Raw genomic sequence first — 22,501 nt, forward strand, 5'->3', positions numbered from 1 at the left:
TAATGATAATTTTAATTTAATTTAGGAAGATAGTTTATTGTTTTTCCTTAAAAATAGAGAAATTAGATTTTACTACTTAATTTCTCAATTTTTCAGCTCAGTCAGCAATGTTAGTCAGGATCAAATGGCTTTGAACAACTGCAGCTTATATGGGGATTATTTGGTATGTGGTATATACAAAATAAAAGAATGAATAGATGTCCACAATTTTCACACAAAATTTTGATCCACTCTTGATCCTTTGATCACTAGCAATCAAATCCTCCTTCCTCAAGATGCATCATAGCTAAAGATATTGGAAAATTTGGAAACAAAAAGGCTAAAATTGATTTCTTGTCCTATAAAATAGCCTGTTTGAACCGGTCACCTGCCACGGCCTTCCGGTGATGTCTTGCACTATATCTTCTATCTTTCCCACGCCGAGAAGAACTCCTCACTGGATATCTTCCGGCTGAACCATAACGTCGCATGACCGGTGGTCCTCGGACAATGGGAGGTGGTAGGTGGTCTAATATCTCTTTGTGATAATTCTGCACATCAAAAATCAGGTATAGGGGAAAACAATCATCAGAAAGAAAAATAGTTAATCATAATTATGAAGATCAACAAACAATAAACTTCTTTGGCATCAACCGTATAAAGAACCATTTTCATATCGAATTTTAGCTTCGATTACAGACATGGACAGAGAGAATAACACAAATTGGATGAACCACCCGAAAACTGCCTTAACATAAATTCAGACAAGATCTACTAAAGTAAAAGATGCCGTCTATAAATTTGCGTAGAAATTGGAAACAACAAAACTTTTTTCCATAAGGAGTCATTTTCATGCTCGAAACTAAAACTACACATACAAGTTACAACTAAGAAATAAGATGACACTCAGCAACCTTGAGAATACGGTAAAAATGGATGCTCAAAATGTTAAGCACAAACAACAAAAATAACAGTTATAATAATTTTAGTGGACCAAGACTAGCTCATATAGGAAAAACCATTCTAGTATTATGATCATTAATTCAACAAGACAGAAATTGCCCCCAAACTTGCACGCAGTGGACAATTAAAATCAAAATTACCTCTTTTGTCGGGTCCTTTAAACTTGTCAATTTTTATTTATTAGACCAGATATATCAATCTTGAAATCAAATGTAGGGGCTAATTGATGAAACTTAACAAGTTCAAGGGACCAAGTAATAAAAAAAAGTTAATTTTATTGTTAATTGCTCATCTCATATAAGTTACAGGGGCAATTCGTGGTCGCATTAGTATAGAAATTCGGAGACCATGAGTATTTACCTGAAAAACAAAATTGCGCCTCTCACAATCCAAAAACATACTTATGCTCCAATCAATTGTTTTCATTATTCTATCCCTTACTGTGGAAAAGCTTAACTGATCTCTAGCAGTAAACCGATCAACTTCGTTGAACCATAAGCATGTAAACAGATTAGTAATGGGAATATGTTCTCTGATTATAACGCAACCTTCTGGAACATCTGCAACAACCCAGTGATCAGGCTACAGAAGTAGAGACCACGAAGCATGAAAGTATAGCTTGCATACACAGAATCATGCACATACCGCTAGTTATTGGAAGTTTAGCCCGAGTGTATGGTGTGAGGCCCTCGCTTTTATATAAATCAATCTGGTAGTCAATGGAGGAATTATCATACTTCCCAGCAGCTTTATTAGCTTCAGCCTCTACAAAAACATCGAAGCGTCTATAATGTCTCGAGATTGCAAAACTAGCATTTTGGCTCCATAGAAACCTGAAAAAAGAGAGAGAAGAGAAGAGAGAGAGAGTTTTTATCAAAGTGTTCTGAGATCAAACTAAAACGCAACCTAAATGCTGCATTAAGTCCAATTTTCTACTGTATAAGGATGTAAAGAACATGATGATCAATGAGAAAGATGTCGATCACAAAAACTGCTTCAAAAAATTGCTATTAAACAAGAGCGATGACAAATTTCTTTGTCCCATTCAAAGAAAACAAGTTTCTTCATAACTGGTTTGATATCCAAGGAATTTCGCAAGTCAAATTAAGATTCCAAACTGGAAATTTCAAGTTCTACTCCCATTCCGATAGGGATATGAAGGTTTATGGAATCATACTGCCATAGCAGGCTACCCCTATTAAGCAGCTAAGCGCCAAAGTAATCTCCCAGTGGACAAGTAAAAGAGAAACAAAAGTGTGATTGAATGTAAAGCATTGCTAACCAGGTCAACAAAGCAAAACAAACAGCCTGCATTTTCTAATAATTCAAAGTACATTACTCTTAGTAAACAAATTCAGAACCTTAGAAAGTCGAGTAACAGGCTTGAAGAAGGTAATGACCAGCTCCGGAAAAGAATAGAAAAGCCTAGATATGGCGCCACAAAGCAACGATAATGCTTTGATGTGCATCAATTTGATGCACTAGAAAAATTAAGTTTAGAGTTCATGCACTCAGTTGAATCCTATTTTCTAATGTTCAATTTGATGCACTGTATCTTGATGTTTAATCCAACTATTTAGTTAAAGCAGCAAATTATAATAGAAAATAGGATTTACCTCTCAAGAACTTTATACGGGTCCTCAACAAGCCGGAGCTTTCCATCAATCCATATAGAGTATCGAACATTAGGAAAGATCCTATGCAACAGAAGCTTTGGGACCTGCCTCATTTACATACAGCGAATAAAACTTCACTTCTGGAACCATCATTATATGTTTAAAGAATGAATACAACAAAAATGACTTGCACATAAAAAAATATGAGTAGGAGAGTGCACCAAACCGCACCGAACGAATAAACCCAATCGAAAATGATTGGTTTAATTTATTAACTGTGAGTTTTTGAAATATTGTAGTTCGGTTCAATTTAATTTTTATTTATGAAAAACAGAAAGAAAAAAAATTGAACTACAAATATAATATGATTTTCTAATAAATAACATTAGATTGTAATGTATTCAAGTGGTTAGAATGTATGATCTACTATTTGGACAATGTTTGAACATAATTTTAACATCTCCTTGTTCTTTTTATTATTTATTTAATTTTTCTTTAAAATTAGAAAGAGGAAGAATTGCTTGTATTTTGGTAAAACCAAAGTGAACCATATTTTAACTCGGCTCGGTTTTTAATTCCGTCAAAACCTATAGATTTTGATTAAATCACTTATGCACTGAACCAAAAACCTAATTCCACACCCTTAACTATGAGACATTGATAAATGGTTGATTAAACAACACTTTCAGCTAATCTACTATGAGAGCTAAACAAAAACTCCTGCTTTTCCATAAATCATATGAACATTAAAAAATTATGTCTCAGAAAACCGATGAGCAAAATTAAATTAACAAGCAAATATTTAACTGCTGGCTATTCTTTTAAATGAGATAATATAAAGAGAAAAAGGAAAGAGAAAACAAGTGAAATTTTCTCATTTAAATACTTCTTTGGCAATATGGAGAAATGGTATCATGCTGAGCCAAATTACCAGCATAATAATTCACAAGGCGGAAAACTACATCGATAAATGTTTCCAAAACATATGCAAAACAGCAGCTACTGCTCTCATTCTACAATATCACACAGATATGTATATGCCTTTTAACTCCATTTTTGTATAGAGATTTTGGTTGGGATTGAAAACCTTAGATTTTAATCATAAGTAGAAACAAATTCTAAAATTCAGCATGATATCTGGAAAACTGGAAATGATGTATTTCACCGGGGAAAAAAAAATTTATGAGTCTATGACATTTGACAAATATGGAGAGACCTTGGGGCCCATAAGAAGGGTGCTTGCCAGTAAGGCGAAAAGACAAGGGTCCTAATCCTTAGAATTGCCTTCTTAAAACTATAAATGCATATTTTGGTTAAAACTGCTTCCCAAATTAATTTGATAAACAATATCCAATACTTGGATTCCACGGCAAGCAACCATAAAAGGGCATATATTAAATGCTTAGACTTTTGGGGAAATCTGGTAGATGAGACTTTATAATAATAGGTGCATGTGAACAAGAGTGGATTTTTCTTTCAATTTCAGAACTGGTTTAGATTACTTGGGGTTTGGGGCTGTTTCCACTCTAGTTTGAAGGTAAATTTTTAAGATCTCAAAATCTGATTAAGGAAGGAGTATGTTTCATACCAATTCAGACAATTCAAGTACATTTGCAATTCTCCCTACAAATACAAAGTAATAGAGTGATAATCAAACCACATTAAGGCTAATGACAATGAGTAGTTTGTGCTAAACTTGCTTAGAGCATACAGTTAATACATCTATATTTCAGAAGAGCAGCAAACCATTTAGGCATGTCATGTCATGTCAGTAACCTGTTATTTATTTCTCTAAACGACCTCTCTGTGAGCCTATGTGAATCTCAGGCTCAGAAGCAAATTGAAACCCAAAAATATAAAAAGAAGTCTTGCAAATCCACAAGATCAGCACTTGAATCCCCATAGTCTAAGTTTTCTAGAATGCTGAATTTTACTTTATGTAACTCTTGATCTTGATAGATAAATTAATCACTACTCTGATTATTTGTCATAGTCCCCCAGTAAGAAATAACTAAAGGATAAAGCAAGTAAAAGCATCAAGAAAATAGTGCATGATAACCAAAGATGAAGGAACTTTTTTTTTCCTAACCTCTCCCAATAGCTTTCAAAAGTTATACTTAAAATGATTTCTCATAAAATCAGATAGCTTTGCTAATCTAAATGTCTATTCTTAAAATTCTATTTCCATGCCTATCCGGCCTATGTATTAAAGTTAATATAGTTATAATTCACATTCAAAAGAAAATATGAGCCACAGGGAGTTGTCTGAGACTCAAGAGTTTAGATCCTATAAAAAAATTGTTTAAGAAGGAGGATATAAATGTAAAAGTCTCATAATGGTAAGGATCGGCTAATGCATATTTGGAGACAAAGGGGAAACACACAAATAAACACCATTCTTTCCCGGCTTTTTCTACTATTTTCTTTTTTGTCTACTTTATCAAATTTCCCATTGGATGAAAGTGATAATAATTAATCTAACGGAGGTGACAAATGGACAAAGTAACATTTAGATTGTAAGAAAACACAGTAGCTGTAGAAGAAGGCACCACCACCTCTAGTGCAAATAAAAATCTGAGAAAGACACATTACAAAAAGCAAACTGACCTTTCCGTTACGTCTTGGATCCGTGTATGGAATATTATGGACAACGATGATCCTCCATAAACCAACTTTCATACTCTTATCCAGAATACTCACATTCTTCATATATGCCTCAGTTTCTTCATCAATAAACATGTAGAAAGGAACATCTTTCATTGCTGCTTCACTAATGTTCTTGGGCTGTTGTATTAAGTCATAATTCCCTGCAGAAAGTGCAATGGTAAGGAAAGAATAAAACAAGAAATCTTAACATAGCTTATGCCTTATGCACAACAATACCAAATATGGCTGAAGCAACAATGACGTCATGAAACTGCTCCAACTCCCTCAGATCAGCTTCATCTATATCAAATCCAGTATGGAGACCGGGTTTACTTCCTTTAACAAATCTAATAAAAGAATATGCATCAGCAAGAACATTAGGTGAATTCACAAGAAGAAAAGTATACATTGTTGCTATACGAGAATTTAACATCAAAATAGAATTCTCATAACAAGGATATACATGCAAATTGACAAAAAAAAAAGAGTAAATGAAGCACTAGTAGCCGGTTACTTTTGCTTGATGGGCCAAAACCTTAGTTCATATAAGTGCAAAATTGTATGAGTCTTAGTATAGCTGAATGTACAACGAAGGGTTCTCAGGCCATCACATGTACCTGTTTTCCTCACATATCTGATTTTTACTGTTAACCTAGGACATCCCACCCTCTCTCTCTCTCTAGAATGTGCACTCTTTGAAATTCCATTAGCTCTCATGTACTTTATCAACAATGTTTATTCACCTTCATAAAATACGCATATCCAGCAACATCCTATTCACCATCATCATTAACTTACCCATCCCGCTTTAAATTCCCCCTTGCAACACTCATAGCTTGTTCCCGAAAATGGATCACATACAGAAGGCCCATTAAAGTAGCAAAAACTCCCTATGCTTCTCATAGTCACACCCTCCTTCATCTCTGTTTCTTTTTAGACAAACAGATCACATGTATAGACCATAGGTCAACAGACTACAATTAACATATATCTTTCGTTCAGGAAATTGTCAATGCTAGTGTTTTATCAAAAAAAAAAATTTAAAGACAGAACGATACCTACCCACAGTGCACCTTCATGGACTCTCTTATGTCATAAGAATCGTTCCTCTCTTGTAAAGAAGGATATCCACCAAATTCAGAACCACCAAGTGGTTCAGTTTTCAGTGGATTTTCATCAACAACATATGTCAGGTTGTAAAGCACTGGTGACACTGATGGAGAACTTGGCATTCTAGCTCTCGCCTGCTCTGCCGGGAGATAACATACCGGACAGGCTGAATGACAAACAAGCAAAAATAAATTCAGTATTATGTAAGCAGGAAACATAGTAAATTAAGTAATTCCAACAAAATATGGTTTTTAATACTCGTTACGTGAAAATTCATCTTGTTAAATTCAAACATAGAAATAAGCTGTTTTTAGTTCATAAATGAAGAAGAGCAACTACTGATAAATGATTCAAAACTTACGGCGTGGTCCACGTCGTTTTCCACCAGGTGGAGGGGGAGGAGGGAATGAAAACTCGTGGCATGGATGATCTGATGAACCATCACTGACCTCAGTAGTTTGACGGTAAGATATAGGGGTTCTAGTACTATCATTTATTTCGCCAGTGTCATTATCGGCTTGCTGGTCACTTGAATCAGCACCTGCAGCATGAGGTCGCCGGAGAGAAGGGGGAGCTCCTCGACCATTATTTTCCATGTAATGAATTGAGCCACCACTTGGTCCCTTAATATCTGGACTAGAACTTTCTGGTGCATCATCGGATAAACATATATATAAACATCAAGTAGTGTTTTATTCCAAAAGCAAAACGACTTTGTAATTAAGATACAAAGAGTAAACAAAAGCTAATAATATCGTTTTTTCATTAATCCTTATAACCATCTTGGGCTGAATACTCTATTTCATAATATTGCTCATCAGTCTTCAAAACCAAACAAAAGGCAATAAATGATCATACCAATAAAAGACAAACCAACAATGTACCTTGTTTAAGCATAATCAGCAAATACCCAAAATCAACTTGACAACTTTCACAATGCAAAACCCACAAAGTATAGGTAGCACAGACACTTCATTCAATCAACTCGTTTCAGAAACGTTTCGGACAAAACTTCACTTTTCACATAGGAAACCTAGTGTCCCGTTTTCCGTGTCCGTATAGGTAGCACAGACACTTCTATCAATCATCATTTTCCTTTTCGCAACGTTCCGGACATGAAACTTCACTTTTTACATAGGAAACCTTAGAATAACACACCTTCCTCGTGTCCGTATCCGAGTGTCTCGGTTTCCCGTGTCCGTGCTATCCTTTATATGAATTACTCAAAACATTCCACTAAAAAACCAGGCATTTTAAAACTACTAAGCATACACCCTATTTTAATTCTAAAAGGAACCCATAATCCTATCTGGGTCACTTAAAATTCCTACGCAAACTACACACAAATCATTTAAACCAAATGAAAAAGCAAAAAGAACAAACCTTTACTAACATTGAGAGAACCCCAGATGAAAACAAGAAGAGCAAGCCCCACCAAAAGCATCATAGCCACCCGTCTCCGAGCTAAATAATAACGGCAGCAAACAAAGGGGTTGAAATAACGGTCCTTATCCTTATCTTTATCTCTCAACAAAAGCATTTTGGAAGAAGGTTTTCTTGAGAAGCCATAGCTACTAACTCCGCCTCCTCTTGGGCCCAATGACAACACTCCTGTCATTGTTTTTTACGATTCAAAACCCAAATGCTTCTGTTCATCTCCCAAAACCAAGAATCTGCGGTTTTGGGTTTGATTTGAGAGATCCAGAATTGCGGTTTTATGGGATTGGAGTCTGTTGTTCTTTCAGAGCAAAATAAAGAACAACAGAACCAATGCCAAACGACTTGTTTGATTTTGTGAAAGGACATCATCTTTTGTTTTCTCTATTTTTTTTTATTTTAATAACAATAGTAAAAATAACAATAGTAAATTTAAATTGATTAAAATTTAATTTATAACCTTTTTTTAAAGAGTAATTTATAGGCTTTTGGAGTGAAAACGATGTGATTGTTGATATTTGGATTTTTTTGTTAATTGTTTGATGTGGATCTATTTAATTATACTAGTTTCGCATTACGTGCAATGCACGTGGCTCGTAACGTAACTCGTCAATGAACATATTAGTAAATTTATTGTAATTATATCAATTTTTTATTTATAATTAATATTAAATTAGTTAAGAATTTTTATAAAAGTAAATATAATATATACGGTTATTAAATTTTTTTCATACAGAATTTTTTCTTGTTTTGGTTTTATGATAACCATACTTAAATAATTAACTTAATTTTATATATAATATGTTTAAAAATAATAAGATAAAGATTTAAATAATAATATATTGATTAAATACATTGTTTTAATTTTGTAGTTCAATCAAACTAAAAGATAGCTATTCCTACTAATTTGATTGGAGATAATTTAGCTATCTATTTTAATTACGACTTTAATTACATTAGTGATTAATTAAATAACTAATTAGTTAATGACTATAAAACCTTTATTTAGTAATAAACTGAAAAGGATTATTCAGTAAATTTGCTTGTCCCCCCCCATCCGTGCTTTTATATATAGTATAGATTTTAAGTAAATCTAGTTGAATTTTATATTAAATTATTATATTCATATTATATCAATAAATTCAAATGATTTTTAGTAGATTTTATGGTAATTTTTTTTTGGCAGAATAGCAATTGTATTAATTTCAGTAAATAGAAGTACATAATGTTTGTGAGAACTAAATAACAAAGGTTACATGTCACGATCCAAAATATTGAGCCGCAACCGGCGCTAGAGAACGGGAGTGGTAGCTCCGAACCCGTAGCAAGCCTCAAACCACTATTAATTTTTCGCAAATAATAACGAATAACATAAAACAACGGAAACAAATATACATATATAACATATAACCAAATATATACACTAACTGTTTAAAATCCTCGCGGGCTCTAGTTACCGCCCTGTACGAACTGGCCTCGCGGTACTAAATACAAAAGTTAGTGTAATAAAACATATCAACGGCATCTAGGGCCGTGGATAAAACATACTTCATGTAGCCTATCAAAAATATATAAACAGGACAGCAAGTAGTATGTACATTCAAAATGTACTGCTGTCTAGGTACGACTCCTGTCAACGCGGGACTACTACTGCAGCATTCACAAAAGTCAGAAACTATACATACACAGTTGATTTCTGGACTTCAAAATTAGCTTCTAACTAAGTACACACACTAAGCACCTGAATCAAAGGTGAGGGGTCAGTATTTGGGAAAATACTGAGTGAGTTTGCAATTTACTAACGACATTATTATAAAACATAGCATCGCAATTCAAATCAATATTAATACAAAAATACATATGAACAAGTACTCGATCCTTTCGAAACTAAAATCCTGAACATAGCTAAATTCACTATTATTCAAATCATACTGATCCAAATGGTCTGACCCGGGAGTGCTCACACTCAACCACGTCAGTCGTGACATATCTTTGAATTCCAAAGTGGTGGGTCCAACCCGCTGGTAGGTCTAACCTACTAGATACGGGGCTCAGGTCACTCTAACCAAGTTCACTCTCGTATCGCATTCATATCTCAGCTTTTTATAATCATATCATACCTTATAGTCAGACACGTTAGACTGACTCAATTACTGGTGATCACACAGCCTATTGACACCCAATAGGTAGTTAGTTTCGTTGGATCGTATACTAGGTCCTTGTATACAAAATTTAATCAAAACATATAACAATTCAACATATATAGTGCGATGCGTGTGTATATATATATATATATATATATATATATATATATATATATATATATATATAATATGCTTAATCACCAAAAATGCCAAACTTATACGTTTTGTGTCAATTATAGTCAAACCTTTAAAAATCATCAGATTTAGCCAAACCTTATATGTTCTGTTTCTTTTTTAGCCATTTTTTAATCGAACCGGTTTTTCTGACACCGTGTCGTCCACGTCACCGCCAATTAAGCAATTGGCTGCCATGGCAGCTGAAATATTTAAATAAGGTTTGGCTATAACTGACACAAAATGCATAGTTTTTGTATTTTTTTGGTGAATAAAACTAATTTTAAAATTAAATTATTAAATGTTTAATTATATTATTATAAAATTCAAATATATTTAATAAATAATATTTTTATTTAACGCTAATTAAAATTAATCTATTTTTTTACTAAATTTAATTAATTCTAATAAATCGTTTTTACATATTTGATGGATATATAAATTAATTTAAATTCTATTAAAAATAAAAAATGTCATATTCATCTTATAATTTATTTATTTTTAAGTTTCAGTCGTCGGTTCGTTGACACCGCCGCCGTTTGAGAACCAATTGTTCGTCTGACAGTAATATACACAACAAACATACGACAGTGTTCATAATTCAACTATACACATATAAACATAAAAACAATCACTTAATAGACTGCTTATTTAAAGCACGAGTGTAATTTTTTCTCATTTTTTTCCTTTAAAAAGTGAAGCTCATTGTGGTGTAATCAATATATATCATGATGTTTATAAGCATAAATATGTCATTTTACTCGGCATAGCAAAAAATTTACCTTAATTTACACATAACTATTTTATTTATTATCTAAACCCAGTCATAATAAGATCTCAACAACATTAAAAATAATAAATCAAGTTAAAAATCATCATGAACATTAAACACTTTCACCAAATTTAATTCAACATTAATTATTAAGTAATACATTAATTCATTTTTTTAATTACATATTCATTAAAATATATTATAATATAAATTTATTAGATTTAATTAGGTTTAATAAACAATTAAAATTAATTTTAATTAGTAATAAATAGGAAATATCAATTATTTTAAAATATATATAATTTTTATAAATGATAATTAATTTATTAATTATTAAATTTAAAATTAGGTTTATTCACCTAAAAATACCAAACCTATTTCTTTTGTGTCAGTTATAGCCAAACCTTATTTAAAAATTTCAGCTTCCTTGCCAGCCAATTGCTTAGTTGGCGGTGACATGGACGACACGGTGTTAGAAAAATCGGTTCGATTAAAAAATGGCTAAAAAAAATAGAATATATAAGGTTTGGCTAAATCTGGTGATTTTTAAAGATTTGGCTATAATTGACATAAAACGTATAGGTTTGGCAATTTTTGGTGACTAAGCCTATATAATATGATATCAAAATAATTTTAATCGGTAATACACGAAAGTAAAGTGCAACTCACAGTGACCGCTATCTAAGTAATGATGTGGTCGATCTGATAGTATGCTCTCGCTAGTCCACGTCTATTGACCCCAATAATTGCTAACACGTCTCAAAACGAAGCTTAGGATCGATAGAGGACGAGATTCTGAAGAGATCGCCGCAAAAATCGATCGAATCGGACGTCGAACGGAGAATCAGCGTCGAAACGACGATATCGATCGTTATTTCTCAATCTCTCTCGATTCTTCTTCTATGTCTCTGATTCATATTCATAACCATATATATCATGTTTAAAAGCTCGTTTTGATCCTTCTCTTCTTTTCTTATTACATAATAACTTGTAAACTTTTCGTTTGTCCAATTTAGTCCATAGCTAAATCAATTAACATTTTAATTATGACTTATACGTATTATTTATATCCGATAAATAATACGAAACTCGATATTAATACTTTCTCGTCAAAACCTATAAATTTCCATTTTCGAGGCGTAGTGGCAAAATTATCACTTTAATCCCTGAACTTTATTTTGGGCTTTTCTTGACATTTTTCCTTTTAATTCCAATTCTAACTTTAGAATTAAAATTTAACATTAATTTCCGCATAATTGCTTTCCCAAAACCGACCTACTTAAAATTTATTTACTTTAATTTCTCTGAAGTCTTTCCGATATCGCCACTCTGGCGAGTCCAAACTGAACACGTGGCCCAAATAAATAATTAAATCTTTTGGGGTATTACATTCTTTCCCCTTATAAAAATTCGTCCTCGAATTTTCATAAAATTTGTTGGGATCTTAAAATTGTACTTATACCCTTCTCAACGTCCATTAGTATGTTTTAGTCACAGCTTTTTCTTTTACCTTAACTCTTAGCTTTCCACTTACAGCTGTGACTTCATACTTGTTGCTAATCGATTATCTGTCTTGTTCATAGTAGCTTCTTGCTGTTGCATAGTTGAGAATCTTCTCATTGTCACTTTTGTCCTATCCGTTATCTTTCCAAAATAGTGTGGCTTAAGACGTATCGTTGATATCGTAATCCTGACGTCATCTACAACTGGTCGTGATCTTCCTTCTGTGTCACGACCCGAATTCCACCCTAATCCAAGTCACGACCGGCGCTAGGGAATAGGAATGGTTGTTCCGAAACCCGTAGCAAGCCTAGAACCTCTAGAAATTTTTCGCAAATACTATTACTGGATCGTACCTCGCGTACGATCCGTTTTCAGAAAATACCGTTATTCTTTTCTCGTTTTACGCAAACACATTTCTGAAAATATACATATAAGCGAAATCTAGGTTTCAGAAGTACTGGTTAGATAACCTCGTTATCTCAACCCTCGCTTCCTTCTGAAAACCTGGCGTATAGGCATTGGAAAGCCAGGGACTTATCTTTCGCTTGCCTCAACACACAGGCATCCCCGTTTCCAACCATACGCCACTGTTAATATGTTTAATAAAATAAGCGGACACCTTGCGTCTCGCAACGGTGGTATTAAACATATTAAAATACACAGCGGACCGGTTACACATAGCCGGCATATATAAAGCATACTGTTTTTGACCCTCATAAAAACACACGAGGCCGACTCGGTAACTAGATACAATATGCCACTAAACAGCCACCCAAAAGGTATACACATGCACTAGATCCTATCAGAGTATCTAAACAAAGGACTAGTGGCACGGCTGCTGGCACATCACACTTATACTATTGCAGCATACTAAGAGTACAAAATCCTATGTACATTACCAAAGAAGAGCTTTCCTGAAGTAGGGATGTGGAAGCTCGACTGACCTCAAAGTTTGTTTCCTGAAAATAGGATAACAACAACGGGGTCAGAAATATAAATATTTCTGAGTGAGTAAACAGTTTACAGATAAATACCAAAATCGCATTATATATATAAAACAGTTATATATAAAATATGACCAATTACGTCGATCCATATGAAACCCTAGTTCACAAATGTCCTAACAGACACACTCATCTTACGAGCTTATGGACAACAGAATAAAGACCGTGAACTGAATCACTGCCGTCCAATTCTGTATCTCTGGTACCTGGACCGTAATCAGAAACTGCCTTCGCGGCTTATTCCGCGACCGTAACTGTATTACTGCCGTCTCAGGGTTTACCCGTGAAGTCAGGGCATCTACTTTCCCAATGACTTACACGACATGCATACCTCTATACCTCGACAGAAGTACATCTAAAAATCGGTGTTGGTGATCACGCAACCCTATTGCTGCCCAATAGGTAGCTCGTTCCAATGGACCTTTCTTGGCTAGTTTATACTACTGCGATTTATGGATTTAAAATAATTGAATACTGATATTCAAAAGTAAACACGTAAACTCACAGTACTGCTAAGTAACTACTTAGCCCTGCCGTATGTGTGACAGACTCCCTGGAGTCCTTGTCTGACTGCTGGACAGCTAGTCGGATCAAACATACAAAACACACAAGACAACACATCAATACCCATTTCTGGTATAAATATCTATGTCCTGAAACCTATGTTTAATCAAATCATGCAATTCACATAACACATAGCACATATGGTCTCTTTCTCTTTAAAAACTATTTAAACCGTTTTCACCTCGAGAAAACGTTTAGACTTCACTCTAGAAGTCCTTTTAGGTATAACAATGCCTAATTAAAATCATTTAATAGTATAGACTTGATTGTTAAAACAATTCACAGTCGTATACTAATTATTTAGCAACATCATTTGCTAAATCTTTTAAACCGGTTAAACGTCGACTTTAACTCTTTTAAAGTCCTTTTTAAACGTTTAACTTTACTTTTAAAATCTCATTTTAAAAGTCTTTGACTTAGGTTTAAAAATATTTATTTAAAATATTTTAGTTTCGGTCAGACAACACATCGAGTTACTAGGCGAAAACATTTCAGAATCGCCCCTCGAAAGTCCGCCGAAAAAGTCCGGAAAAGTCCCTACGCACACGTCCCGCTAAGTCACTGTGCTTCCGCACGTGACTGGCTGTGCGTTCGCACAGCCAGCTGTGCGTTCGCACAGCTGACTAGCCGTGCGTTCGTACAGCTCGTGCTGTGCGTTCGCACAGCACCTTGCTGTGCGTTCGCACAGCTTGCTGTGCGGGCGCACAGCAAGTCAGCCCCGGGAATTTCAATTCCCGGGCTGTTCCGACGTGTTCCTTTTTTTTCCAAAAATGTCAAAAACGCCCTATTTTAACGTCCTACTACACGTATACACAATCCAATCACAATTCGAACGTATATTTCAATCGTTCGATACGGTAACCGTTTATAAACGAATATATATTCGAAATATATCGAAATATATTAAAATAAACGTTTAATACGGGATTAATACCTCGATTACTCGAGTAATCGTCGAAGAAACGGAGTTAGAATCGAGAAATGGACGAATCCACGCGAAACCCTAACTCTCGCACTATTCAGAGAGCTAAGCAGCTCTTTCAAAATATGAAATGAGCAAAAATGGTTGCTGTGTCCATTTTTAATTCATGTTATAACATATATATAGATTTGGTCAAAGTGCAATTTAGTACTAGCTCAATCATGCACTTTAAACCAACTTCTAAACTAGTCGTCCGTAACCCAAACGGAAACGACTTTTAAATTTCGTGGAACTTTACCCAAAAATTTAATAAAATATAATAAAAATAAAAATATAATTTTTATTCTTATCCGACTTATATTTTATTCTTAATAAATCTCTGAAGAGTTATTAGGTCCAAATTAGTCTCACTTGACTAAAATTACTACGCCCAAATTCTCTGAAACTTTGACGATAGCTTCGTCAAATTATTTCGCGAATAATGACACTAAAATTATTCGCTCGGGACTTATATATTATTTTATTTTAATTTGGACTAACGAATAATATTTAATTAATTTATAATTAAAACTAATTAAGTTAAAGAATCTAAGGACCAAAGGAAATATTTTTCCTTCTTGCTCACCACGCATTCCACCGCCCTCTTATATTCTTATTATTATTTTTTTTTTATTTTTTTTTTAATATATATATATATATATATATATATATATATATATATATATATCTTAACTTATATTCGTTAATTACTCGTCGAGACTTCCTAGTTTCGACATTTTAATTTCGGGGTTTTATCCGAAATATTAAACTCTCCGATAAGAGTGGTATATTGATATATTAATTATCAATATATTTTTATCTTACGACTCCAGTCGTATTTCTTATTCTATTAGTCTCGTTCATATCCCTTTATTAAAATTTAAATCTCCGATTTAAATTTTAAACTTCTATTATTACGATATATTTTTAGGGATACTTATAAATTAAATTTACGCTTAAATTTAATTTACATATTCCCGACTAATAAAAGCTTTACACGTGGCTTATAAATTACGGGGTATTACATTCTCTCCCCCTTATATAAATTCGTCCTCGAATTTACATACATTTTCTTCTTTTACTTATATAGCCAACAATACTTTTTATATTTCTTGTTTTATGCTTTTCACAGCATAAACATTATTGTTGTTGTCTATAGCATATCATAAACATTACTGCCATCTATGGAATAGTTGCACAGTTATGCATTATTGTCAACTTACTACCTTTCTTCTATCAACTTCTCTATCTATACTTCATTTGTCCTTATAGACCGTATACTTTCCGTTATTAGTATACAAATGTTTATATTAGCATCTTGCAGTTCTCCTCTAACTGCATCTTACAACTCTCAATCGCTTTACATCTCATTTCATTGTACTTTCACTTATAGGTTCCTAACTTATAACCTTGACTTCTGTTATCAGAAATCTTGGTACTCCTTTACCTCGGGTTATTCACTTATGTTACTTCTCTCCGAGCTTACTTTGGTTACCTGGATCGCTTATCTCGAAGCGTCCATTTACCAAATAAATTTGGTACTCTTATAGTTGGCAATGTGTTCTACAACTTCCGTTTAGACTTCGAGTTAAAATTCCTTCTCGAATATATCGGAAATCGATCTCAAAGTTGTCTCATTGAGCTAATTTTAAAAGACTGCGAAACTGCCGGCATGGCTGTTATTGAAGCCAATGAACCAAGCATTTAAACCAGTCTTTTTCCAAATATTATTTCATATTCTTATATTTTGACATCCAATCTACAACTTTCATAAAGAGTCGAACTCAATTCGACCTCTTTTCGGTTTCCAAAATCGCCCTTGAAGTTGGCTACTAGCCATACTTATATTATTTATACATTTTATTACTTTTCCTTTTCGTTATACTTCTTCGCAGACAGTACAAACTTTGAATTCACTTATGGGATATCAACTTATTACTAAGTCTTATGATATCACCTTTGAATTCACTTTCATTTTACTCCTTGAACTTTCTAGTTCACTATTTATTATTGGTCGTACATTTTATTGTACCTTTTATAATTAAGATTTTTAATCTTATTATAGATTTTTCATATCTTTTACTTGTTTTAGGGTAATGTTGGTTAAGTATTTTTAATCTCTAACCTTACCCTATTCATCTGTCTGAACTCTTGTTCCACAAACAGACTACTCATCATATACTTTTCTCATGATTCTATATCTTGTATAGAATGTCTTTTATCTCCTCATCAATCTATAGTAACTTCCTGTTACAGATTGAGTTACTGGGTTTCTCTCGCTAATGATGTGGTTGCATGGGTGTAAGGGTAGGTTATAACCTAATATCTCCCATGAAACACCTTCCCAACTTGTTCACAGTCACCGCAAAACTATACTCCTGCTACTAGTTTTCGGTATATCCAAGGTTAATTGTAATCGTTAACCTCTTTCTCACATACATATTCTCCTTGTTCACAGCTATCAGTTATTATAACTGTACTATAGCTGTTACTATCGCATTTAATTAACTGACTATCAACTTTAGCTCCGTTTTCAAACATTTCACTTTGAAAACAAAATGTTTATTAAACATTTTTTTTCTACTTTAAGTCGGCCATACTTTATACATTTCTGGCCCGACATTCAATATACATGTACACTACATGTATATTCTGTTACCAGGCAGCCTAGACCTCATAGTCATAAGGCTCGGTTCTCAGAATTTTCATCTTTTGAATCTAATGTCTTATCATAGTTTTCAAATTCAGTTACATATATGGAGCTTATGTTGATAATTCCAAGTTAATTAAAGTTTACACTTCTCATCATTGTCACTTGCACTTTTGACTTACCGCCAAAATTTCGTGCAAGTTCCACGACAATATCTTCATCATCAGGCGTCGTCTACCTCTCCGTTCGACGATCGCAACGGCTAAAACTTAGATAACCGTCTTGGGATCATTATATCCCAATATCAAACCGATCTAACGGTTCGATTACATGTTATTAGGGTTTTACTATACCCTGTTAGTTTTCCAGATAACTCTGAAACTCACTTGTTTAATTCACTATCTCCATCTTCATTACACCTTGATAACATCTTTATCTAATGTTGGTTCAAGGTTTGATGTACTTTTTAAGTATATATTTTATTCGTTTTATGACTTAGTAATCACTTTACCAATGAATATCTGTTAACATGACTTAACCAACTCTGTCAATCGTTAACATATTCATTACTTCTCTTTGTTCATATCAGAACTAGTAGTGTACCTACTTAGTTCTGAGAATACTCATACTTCCATTCACTATCTTTCTTTTAGATGTTCGTTGTTGTTTATCAGTTAAGTGCGGAGGTTTACTCCTCTCAGACTTATGAATTTTGGTTTTATCTAACCACTCGTATGGATTCAAGAGATATGTCCATTACTGACATCAGTTCTGTCTGTAAGACTAATCTCCAACCCGTTTAATTAAACACGTCTGTATGACTTTGTTCACAAATAGCTACTTGAAGTCAAACAAACCGAGTCGTGTTCAATTAGATCCTACTCTCTTATCTTAATCGTGACAATTCGCTATTGTCTATTCTCGAACTTTTATTTACCTTAAAAGTTCACTACTAGACTTCTAACAGTCAATTTCTGAGTAAGAATATAGATTCTCACTTTCTCTACTCTTCCCATACTTTCATTAATCTCTAATGTCTCAGTATGAAACATTAGAATTTAGGTCTTTATTATTTATTCTGATAATAAAAACCGTTATTCTATATCCCCTTTTTTTCCTATCTACCTTGTCACTATCACAGAGTTTTCGTTTGAATACATACAGTTTTGTCTCGCGTACACTAACGCTTAACAAATACAAATCAATTTGTCAGACAAATACAATCTGTCTCGTCTGAGACAATTATAATTTGTCCTGCCTGCAGGCCTTTTAAATTCACTTTTCAAAAAAATGGTGAATTCGCAAATTCACGGTTCAAAACTGTTTTCATACAATTGTGCTTCAGGGTGATGACATCTCTCATCCCCAAAGAGTTGCTATTTCAATTCACTTTTTATTGATATACTGATATATCAATATATATGATGCATGCCCTAATCAAAATCATTTTATGTATATATATGATATATATAAAATTCAGGTATGCTTCTTCTATAGTGATTTTTGCAACATGCACCTTTAATGCATCTGAGCACAATTATATGTTCAACTGTAAAACAAAACTTTAATAAGTTTCTTTCAAACTACTTCTCTGTGCCATTTCAAGGTTTTCCTAATCCTCACATTAGGATTTATTGTTCTGTATTCAACATTTACCTTTTATGTTATTATTCATCGTTATGCTGTTTATTAACAGTTATTATTCATTAGTATGTGTGTTTTGTTTAAGGATATGCTTTATCTCTGTACTTTATGTTTTCTAGTTTTAGTATTCCGTACTAAAACACATAAATGTACTTACTTAAACACAAGACATATGTCTAAATGTTACCTGATGATGATTGTTGAGGCAGCAGTGCCTCTCGAATCATCGGACCTTCTTCTCGTTTGCAACGGAGTTTAACCATCCATTTTCGGATACTTCTCAAATGGTTCACTTCTCCTAAAAAGTGCTCCAGCCTGAACCCTTTATAGGCTGGTATAACAGTAGATTCAGACACTGAATCATAACTGTCATCAATAACATCTATGTCTCCCATTGATCTCTCCAGATCCTCGAATTCGATAACATCATCGTCCGTATCCATCTCATCAACTGAAGCAAAATCTTTAGCCTCTAGGAACAATTGGCTGATCGGGCAACCATGTGGATCAGGCGCAACATGTAGCTGAGCTCGACTAGGCCCAAACATGTTGAAACACATGTGGCCATAACGCGAGTAGCCGATATAACAGTTATAGAAAAACACATTTTTCATATAACACACAACACCTTGTAAACATATAAAAAAAAAAGCACATAGCAATCACACATATAGTTCAGAGAAAATCTAACTATTTTCTCGAACAAACGCTTCTTCTAAAATCTTCGCCTCATTATGCATTCGAACAGAATCAACTTCCTTGAATACTGGTCAATTGATCTGACCATTGCGTACTACTCTAATAGAGCGTCTCGAACACAGGAACATCTTATATGTCCCCTCGTTAGTGTCGCGTTTCAAACACAAGAACATCTCACGTGTTCCTGATCAAACATCACATGTACACTACACATGTATACAGATTTCTACTTATAGCTGAATGTTTTCAACGACTGAAAACTGATCAAGACATGACTCGAATCCTATGTTGCTGCAATAGTCTACTAAGAATCCCCACAATTCTTAACACAACTTACTTAACAGTATCAGCAACAGTAATTCAGATGGTCGAGTACTTAAAACGTTGCTCTGATACCACCTTTGTCACGACCCGAATTCCACCCTAATCCAAGTCACGACCGGCGCTAGGGAATAGGAATGGTTGTTCCGAAACCCGTAGCAAGCCTAGAACCTCTAGAAATTTTTCGCAAATACTATTACTGGATCGTACCTCGCGTACGATCCGTTTTCAGAAAATACCGTTATTCTTTTCTCGTTTTACGCAAACACATTTCTGAAAATATACATATAAGCGAAATCTAGGTTTCAGAAGTACTGGTTAGATAACCTCGTTATCTCAACCCTCGCTTCCTTCTGAAAACCTGGCGTATAGGCATTGGAAAGCCAGGGACTTATCTTTCGCTTGCCTCAACACACAGGCATCCCCGTTCCCAACCATACGCCACTGTTAATATGTTTAATAAAATAAGCGGACACCTTGCGTCTCGCAACGGTGGTATTAAACATATTAAAATACACAGCGGACCGGTTACACATAGCCGGCATATATAAAGCATACTGTTTTTGACCCTCATAAAAACACACGAGGCCGACTCGGTAACTAGATACAATATGCCACTAAACAGCCACCCAAAAGGTATACACATGCACTAGATCCTATCAGAGTATCTAAACAAAGGACTAGTGGCACGGCTGCTGGCACATCACACTTATACTATTGCAGCATACTAAGAGTACAAAATCCTATGTACATTACCAAAGAAGAGCTTTCCTGAAGTAGGGATGTGGAAGCTCGACTGACCTCAAAGTTTGTTTCCTGAAAATAGGATAACAACAACAGGGTCAGAAATATAAATATTTCTGAGTGAGTAAACAGTTTACAGATAAATACCAAAATCGCATAATATATATAAAACAGTTATATATATAAAATATTACCAATTCGTTGATCCATATGAAACCCTAGTCCACAATTTTCCTTACAGACACACTCTTATCACGAGCTTATAGACAACAGAATAAAGACCGTGACCCGAGTCACTGCCGTCCAATTCTGTATCTCTGGTACCTGGACCGTAATCATGAAACTGCCATCGCGGTCTTACCCGCGACCGTAACTGTATTACTGTCGTCTCAGGGTTTACCCGTGAAGTCAGGGCATCTACTTTCCCAATGACTTACACGACATGCATACCTCTATACCTCGACAGAAGTACATCTAAAAATCGGTGTTGGTGATCACGCAACCCTATTGCTGCCCAATAGGTAGCTCGTTCCAATGGACCTTTCTTGGCTAGTTTATACTACTGCGATTTATGGATTTAAAATAATTGAATACTGATATTCAAAAGTAAACACGTAAACTCACAGTACTGCTAAGTAACTACTTAGCCCTGCCGTATGTGTGACAGACTCCCTGGAGTCCTTGTCTGACTGCTGGACAGCTAGTCGGATCAAACATACAAAACACACAAGACAACACATCAATACCCATTTCTGGTATAAATATCTATGTCCTGAAACCTATGTTTAATCAAATCATGCAATTCACATAACACATAGCACGTATGGTCTCTTTCTCTTTAAAAACTATTTAAACCGTTTTCACCTCGAGAAAACGTTTAGACTTCACTCTAGAAGTCCTTTTAGGTATAACAATGCCTAATTAAAATCATTTAATAGTATAGACTTGATTGTTAAAACAATTCACAGTCGTATACTAATTATTTAGCAACATCATTTGCTAAATCTTTTAAACCGGTTAAACGTCGACTTTAACTCTTTTAAAGTCCTTTTTAAACGTTTAACTTTACTTTTAAAATCTCATTTTAAAAGTCTTTGACTTAGGTTTAAAAATATTTATTTAAAATATTTTAGTTTCGGTCAGACAACACATCGAGTTACTAGGCGAAAACATTTCAGAATCGCCCCTCGAAAGTCCGCCGAAAAAGTCCGGAAAAGTCCCTACGCACACGTCCCGCTAAGTCACTGTGCGTCCGCACGTGACTGGCTGTGCGTTCGCACAGCCAGCTGTGCGTTCGCACAGCTGACTAGCCGTGCGTTCGTACAGCTCGTGCTGTGCGTTCGCACAGCACCTTGCTGTGCGTTCGCACAGCAAGTCAGCCCCGGGAATTTCAATTCCCGGGCTGTTCCGACGTGTTCCTTTTTTTCCAAAAATGTCAAAAACGCCCTATTTTAACGTCCTACTACACGTATACACAATCCAATCACAATTCGAACGTATATTTCAATCGTTCGATACGGTAACCGTTTATAAACGAATATATATTCGAAATATATCGAAATATATTAAA

General features: G+C 34.3%; 1 protein-coding gene and 1 long non-coding RNA gene across 2 annotated transcripts in view; one reads left to right on the plus strand and one right to left on the minus strand.

Annotated features, from left to right (window-relative positions):
• Nucleotides 1–22,501, plus strand: part of LOC130015144 (uncharacterized) — a 57,193-nt gene that overhangs the window by 15,788 nt on the left and 18,904 nt on the right. The window lies entirely within an intron of this gene.
• LOC126669590 (probable hexosyltransferase MUCI70) lies at nucleotides 126–8,112 on the minus strand. The gene is made up of 9 exons (XM_050363097.2): nucleotides 7,698–8,112; nucleotides 6,676–6,960; nucleotides 6,267–6,480; nucleotides 5,442–5,551; nucleotides 5,166–5,365; nucleotides 2,559–2,662; nucleotides 1,588–1,775; nucleotides 1,303–1,502; nucleotides 126–530 (listed from the first exon to the last, which is right to left on the minus strand). Exons 1-9 carry the CDS (start codon nucleotides 7,930–7,932, stop codon nucleotides 339–341), a joined length of 1,728 nt encoding a protein of 575 aa, XP_050219054.1. The 5' UTR covers nucleotides 7,933–8,112; the 3' UTR covers nucleotides 126–338.

Source organism: Mercurialis annua, linkage group LG2 (assembly GCF_937616625.2).
Source record: "Mercurialis annua linkage group LG2, ddMerAnnu1.2, whole genome shotgun sequence".
Classification (NCBI taxonomy): Eukaryota; Viridiplantae; Streptophyta; class Magnoliopsida; order Malpighiales; family Euphorbiaceae; genus Mercurialis; species Mercurialis annua.

Bases quoted from the DNA above. Each gene is read 5' to 3' on its own strand.
- LOC126669590 (XM_050363097.2), bottom strand. From the start codon at position 7,932: ATGACAGGAGTGTTGTCATTGGGCCCAAGAGGAGGCGGAGTTAGTAGC. The intron at 6,961-7,697 runs GTTTGTTCTTTT...ATGATGCACCAG, and splicing joins TTCTCTCAATGTTAGTAAAG to AAAGTTCTAGTCCAGATATT. The intron at 6,481-6,675 runs GTAAGTTTTGAA...TTTGTCATTCAG, and splicing joins AAAACGACGTGGACCACGCC to CCTGTCCGGTATGTTATCTC.